Consider the following 17,601-nt stretch of genomic DNA (forward strand, 5'->3'; position numbering starts at 1 on the left):
CTAGGAGAAGGTTCCTAGAGCCTTATCTCCTTCTTCCCTCCTCTCTTTCTCCTGAAGTGGGCAAGTTTCCCCAGGGTCAGACCCATATTAGATGGGATTATAGGTGATTTGGGTGACAGCTAGAGTGCTAAGTTTATGTAAAACACAGATTCCAAATGTCTGAGTAGGTATTACATAACAACCCAGACTGTCTGGCTCTGTTATGTAGTAAATGTGTGAACTTGGACTAGATATGCAACCTCTTTGTACCTCAGCTTCCTAACCTGGAAAACTGGGATAGTGATACCTACCTCGTAGAATTGTTGTGAGGAGTATATGGAATGACAGGTTTGGTGCCAAGAACAGTGCCTGGCAAATAGAAAGCATTCAGCCAATATTAGCCCATGATGGCAGCATTACCTTTGACTTAGTGACTTGGCATGCACATGGGAAATTTACTTAATGCCTAGCATTGGTAATTCAAGAGTCTCCAAATTTTTAATTGCTTCAAAGTTTCCAGAGTTGTTTTCAGAAATGTTTCATCTGGCACAGACCTAGACTAAAATCAGTCTAACTTTTTTTCTAAGACAAAAATGTCCCAGACTCTGTTTTGTTGTTTTTTATGAAATTGACATTCATTTGTGTAAGTCAATGGAGTGCTGTGTACGCCTTGGGACAGTGACTTAGAGAATTTTCCCCTAAAGGAGTTAATGCTGCTTCCTAAGAAGCCAACCGTGATTAACTCAGTCACTGGAAAAACCTGGCTCATTATCTCATATAAACAACCCATGGCTCTGAAAGGTCATGCTGCCTATGATGGAGTATTCAAATAGCCGACTGCTGACATCAGACCACGATGTCTTTCATTAGGCATGAAATCTTGAATGATGCAGAAGTAAATCGGATAAATGACCCACTGTCATTAAATCATGCAGGCTTAATTTATGTTTTAAGAAGTGAATATCAAACATACTAATGAAGACTTTAAGATAAAATCATTGCACCAGCTAATCGATCCCCTTCCTAGGCAAAATTTTTAACCCCAGAATTCTGAGATTTTTCTTCCAATACATAATAGTTAAGTTCATTGCAGTTGAAAAGAAAAATTAGTTCACCAAAGAAAAAATTTCTGTAGAGGAGTTTTTGCCTCTATTATAATAAACTTCTAATTTAATAAATAATCTAATTTAATATTATTTTGTCTTGGTTTTTAGTTTAAATTTATTTATTTTTGTATAATTTATATATTCACATGCTTCAGAATTTAAACAAAAGAGTATAAAGCAAAATGTCTCCCCTTCAATGATTAAGATAAAAATCAAAATTATTGTTACTTCCGAAAAGACGCAATAGAAACAGATTAACCTGGGGAGGGACACTCAGGGGACATTAAAATACTGATAACTATTCTATTTCCTAAACTGTTCATTTTAGTATTATTCTTTGCATTTGACATAATTACCAGCTATATTCTCTTATATATATGAAATACTTCAAAATAAAAAGTGAAAAAAGAAATCTGTCTTCTGGTCTCTCCTTCAGACAATCAGCTGCCTGGCCACTAGCAATCAGCTTTTAGGTTTTCTATCTTAAAGTTGTTTTTTTTACAAACACTGGTGCAATAAATAATCTTGTACAGAAATTACTTCCTAGGCATGCCAGTATTAGATTATTTATTGTGTGTGGGTTTTTTTTTCTTTTGCAGTAGGACAAACAGTATTTTATAAATTTTATGTTTGGTGTTACCTATTATCTTCTACAGTATGACACGTATGCTATTGGCAGAAGTGTAAATAACATTTCTAGACAAATCTTATAAGGGGGTGTTGTCTTGGGCCTCGCTGATTGACTCTTGGTGTCGTCATCACTGTTATCACTGTGTTAGTCTTTTAAGCTTTCACTTTGCATTGCAGGGCACAAAGAGGGAGCATCTGTTACTGTAGGCTGTGGGGAGAACTATAAACAGTTTTACTGAAGCCCCTAAGTTAAAGTTCCATTGTTCTTTGCTTTTGTTCAGGGCAGCCTTCACTTCCCCTGAATTCGACTCTTTAAGAACTGTAGTCAAAGCTTTAATGCTCCTTTTACAATCGTCGTTACTCCCTAATGCTTGCTAACCAAAAAGGTCCCTGAGGTTTCTTCCACAGAGCTCAATGGTTAGAAAATTAAGGTCATTTCTTTCTCTTCTGCCCCACCAAGCAAAACTATAGCCAGTCAATGTCAAAAATACATTGAGAATAATGAGAAATATATATTCCTTAGGAAAGAAATACTGGTAGTTTTACAGAAAAAATTTAGACAAAGATGGTTCATGTATTAGCCCATGGGGAAGATTTCAATGTTATTTACGTACACTACTCTGGGATCTTCTTAGGTGCTTCTAAACATTTATTAAACAATAAGAATCACTGAAAATAGCAGGAAAATGCGGTTATCATTTAACACTTAAACAGCTGAACATCATAGCCTTAAAAAAAAAAGAGGCAAACAAATGGTTTCAAGGATTGTTTTTCATAACCATATACACTTGCTACCACTAGATGGCGGTAAAACACAGACCATGAAGTTGAGGTGCCACTGGTCGCGGAGGAAGCGGCGACCCGCACTGGGAGAGATTCATTACTTCGGTTTTACCTCCGGAAAAAGCTGGAGTCAAGTTATGCTTGTTTACAAAATAGAAAGGTCATTTTTATGAAAAGAAAACCTCTTTCCAAGTTATGTTTTGTTTAAACCCTATGAAATTGCTGGTTTGTACACCAGAAAAGGTTGATAGACAATTTTATATGGTTCGCTCTTAAAAAGAACTTAGATGTCCAGAAGATAGTAGTTGTAATTTAAATTAATTAAGGCTAAAGAAAAGCTAAAAATTTAGCACCGACTGAAACGAGGTGACCATCTTCTTTCATAGCCTGGCAGGGAGGGCCTAGCACAGTCTGCAAGCTTGGGGATGGTGATGAGGCCACAAGATCGTTGCTGCTGGGTGAAGTGGCTGAGGGACAGGCAGGAATATGAGAATATTGGTTATATTTTATTACCAACTAAATGGTAATATTCTATAGTATTAATAACTACATTTTTATCCTAGAAGTATCCCAGGTGCTGTATTTTTGTTAGAGTAAAGGTAAACAGATGTAGTTGTTGTTCCTACCCTGTATTTTATTTATTTATTTATTTTTTTGAGACGGAGTTTTGCTCTTGTTGCCCAGGATGGAGTGCAATGGCACGATCTCGGCTCACCCCCAACCTCTGCCTCCCGGGTTCAAGTTGTTCTCCTGCCTCTGTATTTTCAAATCAGGAATATCTTCTTAATCTGAATGATGTGAGGGTTTCTCCAGGGATCCAGCATAATGCTTGGGTTTTCCTGTTTTCTCTTTCATCAGAGTCTACTTCATTTAACATTACACACTTCCACATGAGAATTCTAGTCAACTTAGAGTTTTACTACAGGGTAGTTGTGTCGCAAATCCTGGGATCACTGAGCCCGGAGGCAGCTGACTGCAGAGAAGAGTTTCCTACAGTTTGTCAGCATTGTGCCTCCTTAGTGCTCCTTGGCCCCCAAGAACTCTGGCCAAGAAAAAAAGGTCAGTTGCCGAGTGCACTCCAGTGGGATTCCTCTCTAGCCTTCGTGCTAAGGAAACATCCACACCAAAAGATTTCAACACAAACACAAGAGAATACTTTAACAATTGAAATAAAAAACATATTTAAAGCTGTCACTTTTTCTGAGGACCAAAGGGATTCTGAGCTTATAGGGGAAAGCATAAGAAATCAGAGGTGGAAAAGAGTTTAGGTTAAACACCAGCAAGAATTTCTATCCCTCACAGTGTTTTAGACAATGGGATAAACTATGGAGAGATACTATAGGATCCTTTCTGAAAATTACATCTATCCTAGATGTTTCAGGCTTTAGCCTGGCCAAAAAAGTGCAATATATCTTCTCACGGCTTCCTAAATTCTCTTGTAATTTAGGTACTCTTTCAACATCAAAGGAAACCATGATTTGGAAAGACCAGGGAGGGATCCTTTTGTGTTTTGGAGATGGACTCAGGCATAAAGAAATGAGTTCTCAAGAAGAGGCAGAAGATGAGATGGATTTGGGAGAGGATCTTTGAACACTTTAGACAGGGAGGGCCATTTGTGGAGCCATGGGAAAGAAAATATGCACAGAAAAATAAATCTAAAGGGATATAAAGTAAAATGTCAGTAGCAGTTATTTTGGGGTTTGGAATTTTAGAACATTTTCCTTTTCTTTTTCTTATTATTTTTCTAAACTTTTTATGCAAAAAGTTTTTGCTTTGTTTTGTCTTTTTGAGAAGCATAGCTTTTTCACTGGAATTTAGTTGGAATTTCAATCTTCAAAGCATGCTGGTAAAAAAGGGTAATTCTTTGGCCTACCTGGCTAAATATTTTTCTGAGTGACTTTTCTAAAATCCATTGTTTTCTGTCCTTTGGTGAAAGCAATTATGGTATATCAGGACAAATTAGATTGGTATCACTTCAAGTGACATAAATATCTTATGATTTCAGTTTTAAATAGTTAATGCTAAAATAGCACTTACCATTAAGTGGTAAGTGCTCTACTTTGTATTAAAGAAAATTTGAGGAGTTAGTGATTGGGTCAGCAACATATGCCAATCATGTCCAACAGGGTTTAAGAGAAGGCCACTCAAACATACTCACTGGGACTTCTCTTTTAACCCCTCCCCATAGATGCTCTACCAGTGGTGAAACTCTTCAGGGTTTAACAGTTTTTTGTTTTGTTTTGTTTTTAATTCTAGTGGGGCTTTCCAGGTCTTATACTCCAGTAAAAGGTCATTTGTGAAAACCGTGATGAAGCCACTTAAAAAAAAAATCGGCAGCCTCTCGAGTAATGACCACTCCCTACAAGATGTTATGAGTCACTTAGCTAATCATAAGCAAAGCCTTAATATATTATGGGACTATTTTTAGGCATCAGATATGCCTATAAATTAAGAGTTGATTTATATTCAAAGTTCTAATTTCAAGTATATTAAGTACACAACTTTTTTATTTAAATAGCTTACTAACATGGACTAAATTATATATGTGTGTGTATTTCCCAATATCTTGAAATTCTATTAGTTTTTTTTTTCTTGGAGATTATAGGTACACTACAGAAAATATCTAATCAGGTAAAAGACTAGACTTCCTTGGAATTTAAGAGCACTGATGGCAGGGTTCAAGTCCAATTTACTAATCTATTTGTTGCAGATTAATAAATATTACTTGATGTAAAAGACCATATATCATACACAGACCTTTTTTCATTTATTAAATATTTATATATTTTTTTCTTAAAATAATACCTAGATCATTTGGTTAGAAACAAGAATAGCTGCTTGAATGAACTCAAATTGGAATGATTGGTTCTATGTTTGATGATGTTACTTACTTTGCTATGCCATATTTTGTCTGTTCACGTCTCTCTCAGGTCTTAGATATAGAATTATAAGTTTTCTGTCTTTCTTTTTCTTTTTTTCTTGACAGAGTCTTGCTCTCTCACCCAGGCTGGAGTGCAATGGCACGATCTTGGCTCACTGCAACCTCCACCTCCCGAGTTGAAGCAATTCTCCTTCCTCAGCCTCCCAAGTAGCTGGGATTACAGGAACCTGTCACCACGCCCGGCTAATTTTTTGTATTTTTAGTAGAGACAGGGTTTCATCATGTTGGCCAGGCTGGTCTCGGACTCCTGACCTCAGGTGATCCACCCACCTCAGCTTCCCAAAGTGCTGGGATTACAGGTGCGAGCCACCACACCCGGCCATAAGTTTTCAATAGTAATCAATTAAAAACCCTTAGCTTTATAAGATTTTGCTATCACATAATATTATTATATCATACAAGTGTAAATTTTTTGGACACAGAAATATAGGTACTAGAAAGAATTCATAATCTCCAGCAAAACCTTCAGCAAACAAGATATTAACCATCTGAAAAGGATGGTGATTGTATTTTATTTTTAATTGCCTGCATTAATTTAAAAAGTTACTATTATACATTGTTACTTATGAATTAATTATATTATAGGTCTAAGTTACAGTAATAAAAGTTTGGAAAGTTTTAAAAAGTAGAACTATACATAATCCTACTATCTAAACCCTATTATCCATTTAAAAAAATAATACTTATGACATTTTAGAAATGAAAGAACAGTTTCAGCTCTATACATTTAAACCAATGACAATTAAAGTTTTTATAATATTATATTTTCAAGCAATTGTGCCTAGCATTTTATAAGCGTGGTATTATTTCAGTGTCTTAGCAACCTTATGAGGTAGGTACTCTTGGAGCTGTTATTTAACAGAGGAAGAGACCAGGCTTGGAAAAGCTCAGTGACTCGCTCAAGTCCATTTAGTTGGCAAGAGGAGGTGAAAGGGTTTTAACTAGATTTGACTGTCTTTCATCCAGCTCAGTCCCCTAACTCTGCCAGTTGAAAAAAAAGAGGACCCAGAAAATTTAAGTGAGTTGTCCAAGGTGCAAGAGCACCTTGATGTATGATATAGGCCTGATTATAATTTTTACGACCTCTCAGGATTACTTGCATTTCAATATTTAACATTTCTTACTCGTCAGTGTTGGTTTTAAACCTGCTTCATGCCCCAGGTTAAATCAGTTTTATCTCATTCTGCCTTTAGTTGTCTATACCAGAGACTCTCAACTTCTCCTGCACACTGGAAAAATACTGAGGCCTTTAACAAATACAGATGCTCGGATCAGATCTCCAAATTTTTGGATTTAATTGACCAGGGCTGCAGCCTGGGCACTGGGATAAGAGGTCTCTAGGTTAATCTAACATGCAGGTAGGGTTGAGAAGTATTGGTCTATACATAGAACATCTGGTCATCAACTCTTTCATATATATATTCCCAAACATTTTAGATCATGTTATCACCTGCTTGCACATATGTCATGTGGTTAAAGTATTTTCATGATTTGTATGCCTAGAAGGAACAAGTAAACATCAACACATCACTCAGCTAAATCTCTGCACAAATGGCATATGTAAAAAAGAGATAAATAAGGTATTGGGTTGAATTGGAATATTGAATTTCAAGCACTGATCATGTACTTAATTATACTAAACATAACTTAAGCCATGATATAGCCTTCTGCTTCCAGTGCTTATGTCAGTATGGGCCCAATTAAGTATATCCCTTAGCTAATTTATTATTTGAAGCAAAGACACTCTTTGGTTCTATGGGTTTATAGGAAACAGATTAATATAGCCAAAGTCACTTTCTCTAGCATTGCTTTTGAATTGCTTGAATGAACCAAGAATTTGTATTTATACTTGTGCTTGATTTAAAATTAAATTAAATTAATAACCCAAACTAATCCTCCAAATTAAATTTTTACATCTGTGAGAAACCTGCCCATTCACCAAGCTGTGCTTACCTGAGCAAATGGAGTCACAATCAAGTCATCTCCGTGTCTGAAAAATAAACCAAATCCCACATTAGAAATCACCAATAACTCTGTGCTCAGTGTCGATCAATATTAAATGGCAAGTTCCACTTTCATGAGTTCCCATAGAGAATTACAGTGATTCCATCCTTATTCTTCAGCACATGTTCTTCCCAGCAACTGGGTTAAAAATATGACTTCTGGGATGTTAACAATTGTCCAACTCCCTGGGTAAAAAGAGGGGCTTCTTGATCATCAGCCAGGGTCACTGTTGCTTTTTAGGCACACAGGATATGCAATAGTAGAAATGGTGTTCCAGCAGTGGGGCCTGAGTTTTACTTTTGGCCTCTTACTGTAGATATTAGTAAGGGGTGCCGTGGAAGGAACCAGCAACTGCAGTGACTTCAGTGAGAGAACTCTTGTCCATCTAATATTTGAAGGTGATTAGCATGGAGTGTTCCACATCATCCCATGTAAGTCTTGGACAGGCTAGGAACTGTAGATGATATGGGACTGCATCATACACTAATAAAAACCCAGTGAAATGTTCAACTGACTCACATCCCAGCCACTGTAGTTACTGGGCAATGTTACTCCGTGTGTGCTGTTGCTGCAGCAACCCCAGCTACACCGTGCCTGGGGTATGGGTGCAAGGTGTCAGCATGACGTGTCTTGGAGAGACAGGGAAGGGCAAGGAAAGTTGTGCAACATTCCAGTTAGAGGAAAGTGAGAAACTGGGGCCCAGGGTTCTTTTGTGGTATTTCTTAGCATGAATAATTTGAGACAAGGATTTCCAGAGTCACCATCAGCTATTTCTTGATCTAGCTAGATAAAATTCTTAAATCAAAAGTGAATGCTATTATTCAACACAGACAGCTCCCCGGACATGGCCCTGAGAACAGTGCAAATAAACTTTTCGCTCACTCATGAACAATCTGAAAACGACCCGAGTGACCCAAAACAACAACCATGAAACATGCTGGGGCACAGGGAGCATATGGATGATGTTACTGAATAAATTGTTACCAATAGCTAGAATAGGTGCTGTGGTCGTCATCAAACCATGTGGAGATCTTGAAAATAAAAATGTGGGAAATAAAAGCAGAAGAAGGAAAAAACAATGTAAAGGAAGCATGTGTTATTTTACACCCCCTTAGTTCCAGAATCATGTTTTTCAAGGGGCACCTGCTCTTTGTAGAGATTATTCATAGAACTCTAGAACTCTAAGAAGGTAGGAGATTGGGTTTTATGATCATTTTATAGAGGAGGCAACTGAGGTTCAGAGAGGGCATAGGGTCTAAAAGCTAATAAGCGGTAGAGGCAGGATGTCAATCAAAAAAGGTATTTTCCCATGTTGATGTTTAATTGCCATTGCAACAGTATTAACAGGTGGGGGCCTGTGAGAAGTAATTAGGTCATGAGGGCTTCACACTCATGAATGAATTAATGCTGTTATGGTGGGAGTGGGTTAGTTATCGTAAGAGTGGGTTGTAATAAAGTGAGCCCAGCCCCTCACGCTTTCTCTTTTGCATGTGCTCACTTGCCCTTCCATTTTTCCATCGATTGGGATGATGCATCCCAAATATCCTAATCAGATGCTGATGCCATATCCTTGGACTACCCAGCCTCTAGAACTGTAAGATATAAACTTCTTTTCTATATAAATTACCCTGTCTGTGCTATTCTGTTATAGTAACAGAAACTGGACTAAGATAGTGTTCTTCTCTCATCAATAAATAATTTACATAATTTACCTTGGCTATCAAAAAAAAAGGTCTTCTGAGGTCAAGCCCAGAAAGGCTCTTTCCTAGAACAACGGCCCAGGGTAGGAGCAGGCCTGGTGCACTGAAGTGTCAAGGAGGCCATTGAGCCCAAGGGAGCCAGCAGAGAGGGATGAAGCCAAGGAGGCAGAGCAGCTGCCTAGATGAGAAAGAAGCAGATACAGAGCTGCAACGAGAAGCTCGGTGATTCTAGAGAATGCCATGCAAGGCAGGAAATTCAGAATCATGGGTGGTAATGAGCCAGGCAGCAGATCATGGAGCCCTTGTATGACATGTACAAGAACTTGGATTTTACTCTCTGATGGAAGTTTGGGTTGGAATTTCAGCTCTGCCACATACTAGGTGTGTGAAATTGTGCAAGTTATTAAACTTCACTTTCCCTTGGCCTCTTCATCTGTGAAATGGAGATAATAGCACATACACATAGTGATGTTTTGGGATTCAATAAATTAATAATGTTAAGTGCTGAAAAATGTGCTTACCACATAGTAAATGTTCAATAAACATTTCTATAATAATAATTAGCAGCAGTAGTAAAACCTTTTAAATCATAATGATTTTTGCTTTCCTATGCAGTCAGGAAATTGCAAAGACTCAGAAAACTGATACTTCACTAAGAAGGACTCTTGAGACCCTGTGACAGGTCTATAAAAGATTGAGGGCTTTAAAGGGGCAAAAATGGAAGCAGGGAGACCAGTGTAGAGAATAGAAGAGATGAGGACCTAAACTAAATCAGTGGTAGTTGAGAGAGAGAGAGAGAGAGAGAGAGGGACGATGACAGCATTAAAAGCTCTGGGGGAAAGAAAAAGTTCTGGGGAAAAAATGATATGAAAATTTCAAACATTTACAAAAGTAAAAAGAATGTTATCATAGCAAGTGTATTTTATATACAACCATCAACTGTTAAAACAATGTTGCAAGGTAGGTGATATTACTCCCATTTTTCAGATGAGAAAATTGTAGCTCAAATTGATTAAGAGATTTAACACAAAGACACGCAGGTAGTACGCTGCACAGCAATACCTGGAATGGTTCCCTTTTGTGATATTCATTGGCTGATTCCTATAGAACAGCTTAAAAAGATTAAAAATAAAGCTCTAGGAAAATGGCCCAATAAATGCAAATTTCAAAGTGATGCTAGGATTGGCCAGCTACATTTCTTCCTTGGCCCATCATTCTGACTTTGCCTTCTGGCTGTGTCATATAGGTAAATATAGGGCTACAATTTCTCTTATGTACTTATTTTGAAACAGTAGCCTCTCACAAAGGATACACCAGTGTTTAAAAAGCATGAAGACAAAATCCAGAGCTAAACATTTCAGCATTTGACAAATTTCTACACACATAAAGGCACCTTTAGAGTTCATTTGAAGCCAAACATTCTTGTGAGTGGTGGACAAATCAGTAACTGTGTAGTGTGTTAGAAGTCCAAACACAAAAGACATTTTCAATAGGTGTACATACTACATATGTTGCATTCAAGATAGTTCAATGGTTTCTGAGATTAAAAAATGTTATTAAAAATTCCATAATGGGAGGTATATTAGACAAGGAGAAAAGACACGCCACCTATGCCGACTTGATTTGCCAGTCTGATAAACTATTCATCTGCTTCAGTGCATGGCCAAGCGAAGACACTGTATTGTAAAATGGATGAGAGGCAGTTCAGATAAGCAAAATTAAAATAATATGAAATCTTGTTATTGTCCAAAGCTATAGTCTCTTATTTCATTTTATTCTTTATAATTGCCCTACTATAAAGTTTATTTTTTTCAGAACTAAGTCATCTTGACAAGGCACATCATCAATCTGAAATGAATCCATGGAAATATGTCCCCTAATTTTTTACATAGATTACACTGGATTTGAATCTCTCAAAACTCAAAAGGGTTGCATATTTATTAAAACATTTAATTTTTTCTTTGGTTGTGTCTCCTTTAAAGTATTATAAGTAATATACTTTACAATATTTGCGATAATTTACCAGTCTTGCTTTCTTCCCTATGAAAGCATAAAGACAGTTATTATTTTACTGAAGGAAATATATTACTTTTTAATAAATTGCCCAGAAATTGTTTCTGCCAAATATCTCAAGATGGCCTCATTTTAGTAACAGTAAAATGATTCCTAGCATTTCAGTGGCAGATGTCCTCGATAAAGGGCAGGTTATAGCCTATCCATTTATTTTCAAAAGTATGTCATGCTTAAATTATCTTTGAATAGATACCTAACATATAATTTTAAAATCTTTGTCTAAGTCCTCAACTCAATATTAAAACAGATCTTTTCAGACATACTGTCACTAGTAGAATGAAGCAAGTAAAACATATTTTTATTTGTGGTTAGAAGAAAATAAATATAATACAAACATATCTTTGAATTGTGTCTTACACTTTGCTTATAATAATTTAAAAACAGATCTGGTAGTTAAGATAAACAGAAAACTCACTTTGTGAATATGATTTGGCTTAAAGTATGTGTGGGTTTTAATGAACTGAATAATCACATATGCTCAAAAAATGCTATGAAATAAAATGATTCTGAAATCTTGCACCTGAACAACTTTACCCACAGAAACTTTTTAAAGTGCCTTGCCATGTAAAGTGGGGCTGGGAGGGATTATAATACAGTGTAATAAATTGGGGCTTCCTAGGCCTACTTGGCTAAATATTTTTCTGAGTCTCTTCTGAGATGGGAAGAGACTATTAGGGTCTCTATAAAGTGACTGAGAAGCTAGATTCAAAGTCACACAGTGAATATCGCCTGGACCTTTGAAATTGTACCTCCTGGTAATGTGAATTTTGGGTGAGAATGATGCAATATTGTCTTTCATTTAAATAAAAACAATTATAACAACAACAACCCTTAACAAAAAACAGCTGTGATCTGTTTTAAGGAAAATACAGCTCTTTTAAAAAAAGAACTGGAGTGTTCATGGAGGACAGGCGGAGAAAGAATGAGGGATAGGAAGGCTCAGAAAAAGTGTCACTTTGACACTGCGTGTCTATATTATGTATGTATGCACACATGTATATATGTATGTATGCACATATGTATGTATGTGAGTGATGAGATTGGTACCCAGGTAATAGTCACAGCAGAATGCACGTGCAGAAACTTCTAGAACAGCCAGGATGAGCCACTGTAGGTCACTGTGGGAGTCAGTGTCACATTGGTCTTAAGTTTCACGATGTCCAAGGAGGTGCCACATGCTCTGTCACCTTCCCTGGTTACCAGGAAGTGAACCAGAGTCATCTTCACTAGTCTCAGGGAGCCTTGCCTCTCCCAAAGAGAAAGACTTGCTGAGTCCTGAGCCAGCGCTGTTGAAGGCAGAAGAATATAGGGCTCAACAGTATATTATTGTCTTTTTTTTTCTCACAAGAGAAATGACAGTAGAGTCAGGAACTTCTATTCTCTATTCCCCCTCCCATCCTTCTTCTACTTTTATATTATTTATCACGTTATTTTCTACCCTTTTTCTTTCTGTAATAAGAAAACAGAAACAAGGAAGAAACTGAAAGCAAGAAATCCAAATGCCCACACTCTTATGGAGAATTGGTGAGATCCATAAACGATTCAAGTACTTAAAAACGAAAAAGACTGTTGTCATCTTAAAAAAAATAAGTTCAACCAACATCAGCACCTGAAAATATAATTTCCTAAACAAGTTAATTTCATGATTGGTTGAAATCTTAAACACACTAGGTGGCAATCTTTCTCTGTTTTACTGTTACTAAATCATAAGGAAAAGGAGATATAGTTAATCAGAAGAAAGTTTTTACTTTATGGAGCAAAGACCCCTAATCCTACGATATTTAAAGCATTAGTGGCCATGTAAGACCTACTGCTTTTGAATATCACACATTGCAAATTTTAGCATGACAAATGAATGCATGAACTAGCACTGTGAAGCAGTCACAGGCTGGGGCTTACGTTTGAATCTAATCCTTTTTTTTTTTTCAATGTCATGGAGGTTTGCTATGTTGCCCAGACCGGCCTTTAACTCCTGGGCTGAAGTGATCTTCCTGTCTCAGTCTATGGGGTGCCTAGGATTACAGGTGTGCACCACCGTGCTGGCCGAATGGAATCTTGTGCAAATTTTTTTCATCTTCTGTGCTTCACCCACTCTTACTAGAAAGATATTCTCCTCTGAAGTTTGTCAATAGGATTAGGAAAGTGATAAACATGTAGAAAATTAAAATAATATTTTTGAAATATATTTTAAAGTCCAAGATTTTGATAATTTTGAAATCTTAGTATCTTTCTTTCCTCAGACTAAAGACTATCATCCATCTATCAATTCACCCTTGACCACTTCTTTTAGAATTATAGAGAAACAAGTATGTTCTAATTTTTAAATGAATATAAAAATATTTCTGGGAGCCTAGACTATTTGACAACACCCAAGCATTAACTATAGGGGGACCACGTCTACTCACAACTCTCTAGACCCATCTTCATAGAAGTATGGACATATAAAACAAACAAACATATAATATAACCTACTTGATCTTTATGTGTATGTGTATATGTATATATGCATACATATAGGTATATATAAGCACATACATGTACATATATACATATATGCATATACGCACATACATGTACACATATACATATATGTATATACGTACATACATGCACATACATGTATGCATATACATGCATATACACACATACATGTACATATATACATATATGTATGTATACGTACATACATGCACACATATGTATATATACGTACATACACGCACACACATATGTATATATACGTATATACATGTACACACATATGTATATATACGTATATACATGTACGCACATATGTATATATACATCCATACATGTACGCACATATATGTATATATACGTCCATACATGCACGCACATATATGTATATATACGTCCATACATGCACGCACATATATGTATATATACGTCCATACATGTATGCACATATATGTATACGTGCATACATGTACGCACATACATAGGTGTATGTATATGTACGCATATACATACACACATGAAGTATATGCGTACATATACATACTTTGGGAGATATAGAACAACTTAAAGAACCATTCAAAGGTAACTATTGATAACATTTTCCCACTCCATGTATGTGAGCACATGCATGCAATATAGTATGTGACTATTATGGACTACATACTTTCTTACAGAATTAGGATCATAGTGTATATTCAACTGTATATCTTGCTTTTAGCATTAAACATTAATGAACCATAAAAATTCTACATACCTTTATTCTTTTAAAATATTGTTAATGATTCCAATCTATATTCGGTAATCTCTAAAATTTTTCAAGTTATGTGAATCCAAATATATTAAAATGTGAGCATTGATTCTATTTTTAAATTAATTAAAAAATAATCATGGGTTTTTCAGACTAATTTCAGTTCATTTATCATTCATTCATTTTTAAAAAGCTACTTATTAAAGGAAACATGCTTATTTTAATTAAATATACATAAGACAAAGCTAAATATTAAAATGCTACATGAGAAACTGGGCTGCACAGGGAATTCATGGGAATGTTAAGTATTTTATATTGCTACCCACTTAAATTAAAATCATGAAACTCTAATTTCAGACAACAAAAATTCCGTAAAATGTGACTACCAAGAAAATTTTGCAAAACCAAATTATTTTTTCCATATAGTGTTTAAAAGAGATGATTTGTTTTTCCAAAAATAATGTTCACTCTGACAAATTATAAATTTAAGAATAGAATGAATGATTTAAAATTACTTATAAAGGAGGGATTAGATTTTTTGATAAACTCTAAGTAATCTATATAGTAAATAAAACAATACCAAAAATACATAAAAACCGTTTCCTTGGTATTAGACATACTTGAGTATATGGATCCTCTGTATTGCTTGGCCTTTTAATTTGAAACTAGCTGCATTTAAGTCAAAATAAATTAAGCAGTACGTCTATTTCTGAAACCCTAGGGAATAAAGTTCTTAATATAATAAAGCCAACCTCAGTTACAAGTGAATGTGCTTTTCCTCTTTGAAGCTATTGCCACTTAGAATTAAAATAATCTATTTAACACAAAAACTAATATTAAAAATCACAACTACCAAAACTTTCAATTTGGCAAGAATGTCCAGCAACCTTTTGCTGAGAATCAAAGAAAATGTAAATTAATATATGAGTAACATTAAAGCTGTCTAGTACTGTGTGAGGTAATATCTTCCAAATTGAAACTTTTCAATGCCAAACTCAGGCCATGTGTTTGTGTATCTGTGTATGCAGCTTTTCTGGTGTTTTGGTCATTCTTTTTTTTTTTTTTTCCTGAGACTGAGTCTCACTCTGTCGCCCAGGCTGGAATGCAGTGGCTGTGATCTCGGCTCACTGCAAGCTCCACCTCCTGGGTTCACGCCATTCTCCTGCCTCAGCCTCTCGAGTAGCTGGGACTACAGGCGCCTGCCACCATGCCTGGCTAATTTTTTGTATTTTTAGTAGAGACAGGGTTTCACTGTGTTAGCCAGGATGGTCTCGATCTCCTGACCTCGTGATCCACCCGCCTCGGCCTCCCAAAGTGCTGGGATTACAGGCGTGAGCCACAGCACCCGGCCCGTTTTGAACATTTTAAATATTTTGAAAAAATTTTAAAGAGATGTGAGGTCTCACTCTATTGCCCAGGCTAGAGTGCAGTGGCACAATTCACAGCTTGTTGCAGCCTCAAGCTCCTGGACTCAAGTGATCCTCTCACTTCAGCCACCCAAGCAGTTGGAATTACAAGCGCAAACCACTATTTTTATTTCTTAAAGCAGGCTAGAATTTTTTTTTTTTTTTTTTTTTTTTTTGGAGATGGGGGTCTCATCTTGAATTCTAACTCTCACAGTTTCCACATATCGTGAGAGGAGCCTGGTGGGAAATGATTGAATTATGGGGTCTGGTCTTTCCTGTGTTGTTCTCATAGTAGTGAATGAGTCTTATGAGATCTAATTTTTTAAAAAGAGGAGGTCCCCTGCTCAAGCTCTCTCTCTTTGCCTGTTGCCATCCACATAAGATGTGAATTGCTCCTCCTTGCCTTCCACCATGATTGTGAGGCCTCCCCAGCCACGTGGAACTCTGAGTCCAATTAAACCTCTTTCTTTTGTAAATTGCCCAGTCTCGGATATGTCTTTATCAGCAGCATGAGAACAGACTAATACAGTGACCTTCAAAGATATTTAGTTTTCTGAAATTTAAACTGTTTGTTCACATCTTATTAATATTTTAAGAATTAAGAAACAACTCATTGCCAAAAAAACCCAAATAACCTGATTTTAAAATGGGCAAAAAACCTGAATAGGTCTTTCTCAAAACAATGGCCTGACACAGTGGCTTACACCTGTAATCCCAGCACCTTAGGAGGCTGAGGTAGCAGGATAGCTTAAGCCCAGGAGTTTGAAACCAGCTTGGGCAACATCGTGAGACATCTTCTCTACCAAAAAATTAAAATCAAAAGAAGACCTACAAAAAAAGGTCAACAGGTATACGAAAAAGTGCTAAACATTACTAATCTTAAGTGAAATGCAAATTAAAACCACGATGAGATATCACCTGACACCTATAATAATGTTTTCTTTTTTCTTTTTTTATCAAAAAAAAGGTAACAAATGTTGGTGAAGACGTGGAGAAAAGGAAGCCTTTTTACACTGTCGGTGGGAATGTAAACTAGTACAGTCACTATGGAAAACAGTATGAAGGTTCCTTAAAAAATTAAGGATAAAACTACCATATGATCCAGCAATTCTATTTCTGGGTATATATCCAAAGAAAATGAAATCAGTATGTCAAAGAGATACCTGCACTCCCATGTTTGGTGCAGCATTAATCACAATAGCCAAAATATGGAATCAACCTAAGTGTCTAACAACAGATGAATAAAGAGAATGTTATACACACACACACACACACACACACACACAAGAATCCTACTCAGGCTTAAAAAGGGGATATCCTTCCATTTATGACAATATGGATGTTCCTAGAATACATTATGCTTAGTGAAATAAGCCAGGCAAGAAAGATAAATACCATGTGATCTCACACATATGTGGAATCTAAAAACAAAATCAAACTTATAGAAGCAGAGAGTAGAACGGTGGTTCCCAGGGACTGGAGCAGGGCCTGGGGGAGAATGGGAGGATGTGGAATGGGAGATGTTGGTGAAAGGGTACAAAGTTTCAGTTAGAAGGAGAAACAATTTCAAGAGATCTATTGTACAGGCTGGTGACTATAATTAACAATCATGCATAGTATACCTGAAAATTGCCGAGAGTAGATTTTAAATGTACTCATCACAAAAAATGATAAATTGTTAGGTGATGGACCTGTTAATTGCTTGATTTAATCATTCCACAATGTATACATATATCAAAATATTACCTTGTAT

At 36.3% G+C, this 17,601-nt stretch overlaps 1 protein-coding gene across 7 annotated transcripts in view; it reads right to left on the minus strand.

The window, feature by feature from the left end:
* The window catches only part of PDE4D (phosphodiesterase 4D), a 1,555,180-nt gene that overhangs the window by 214,479 nt on the left and 1,323,100 nt on the right, over positions 1 to 17,601 (minus strand). For all 7 annotated transcript variants that reach the window (XR_010126387.1, XM_063664836.1, XM_063664835.1 and 4 more), the window contains one exon: positions 7,393 to 7,429. Coding sequence is in view for 6 of the 7 variants with exons in the window: in XM_063664836.1 (XP_063520906.1) it covers positions 7,393 to 7,429 (37 nt within the window). In the remaining variant the exon portion in view is untranslated. The remainder of the gene's footprint in view (positions 1 to 7,392; positions 7,430 to 17,601) is intronic.

The sequence above is a fragment of the Pongo pygmaeus genome, chromosome 4 (assembly GCF_028885625.2).
Source record: "Pongo pygmaeus isolate AG05252 chromosome 4, NHGRI_mPonPyg2-v2.0_pri, whole genome shotgun sequence".
In the NCBI taxonomy this organism is placed as follows: domain Eukaryota; kingdom Metazoa; phylum Chordata; class Mammalia; order Primates; family Hominidae; genus Pongo; species Pongo pygmaeus.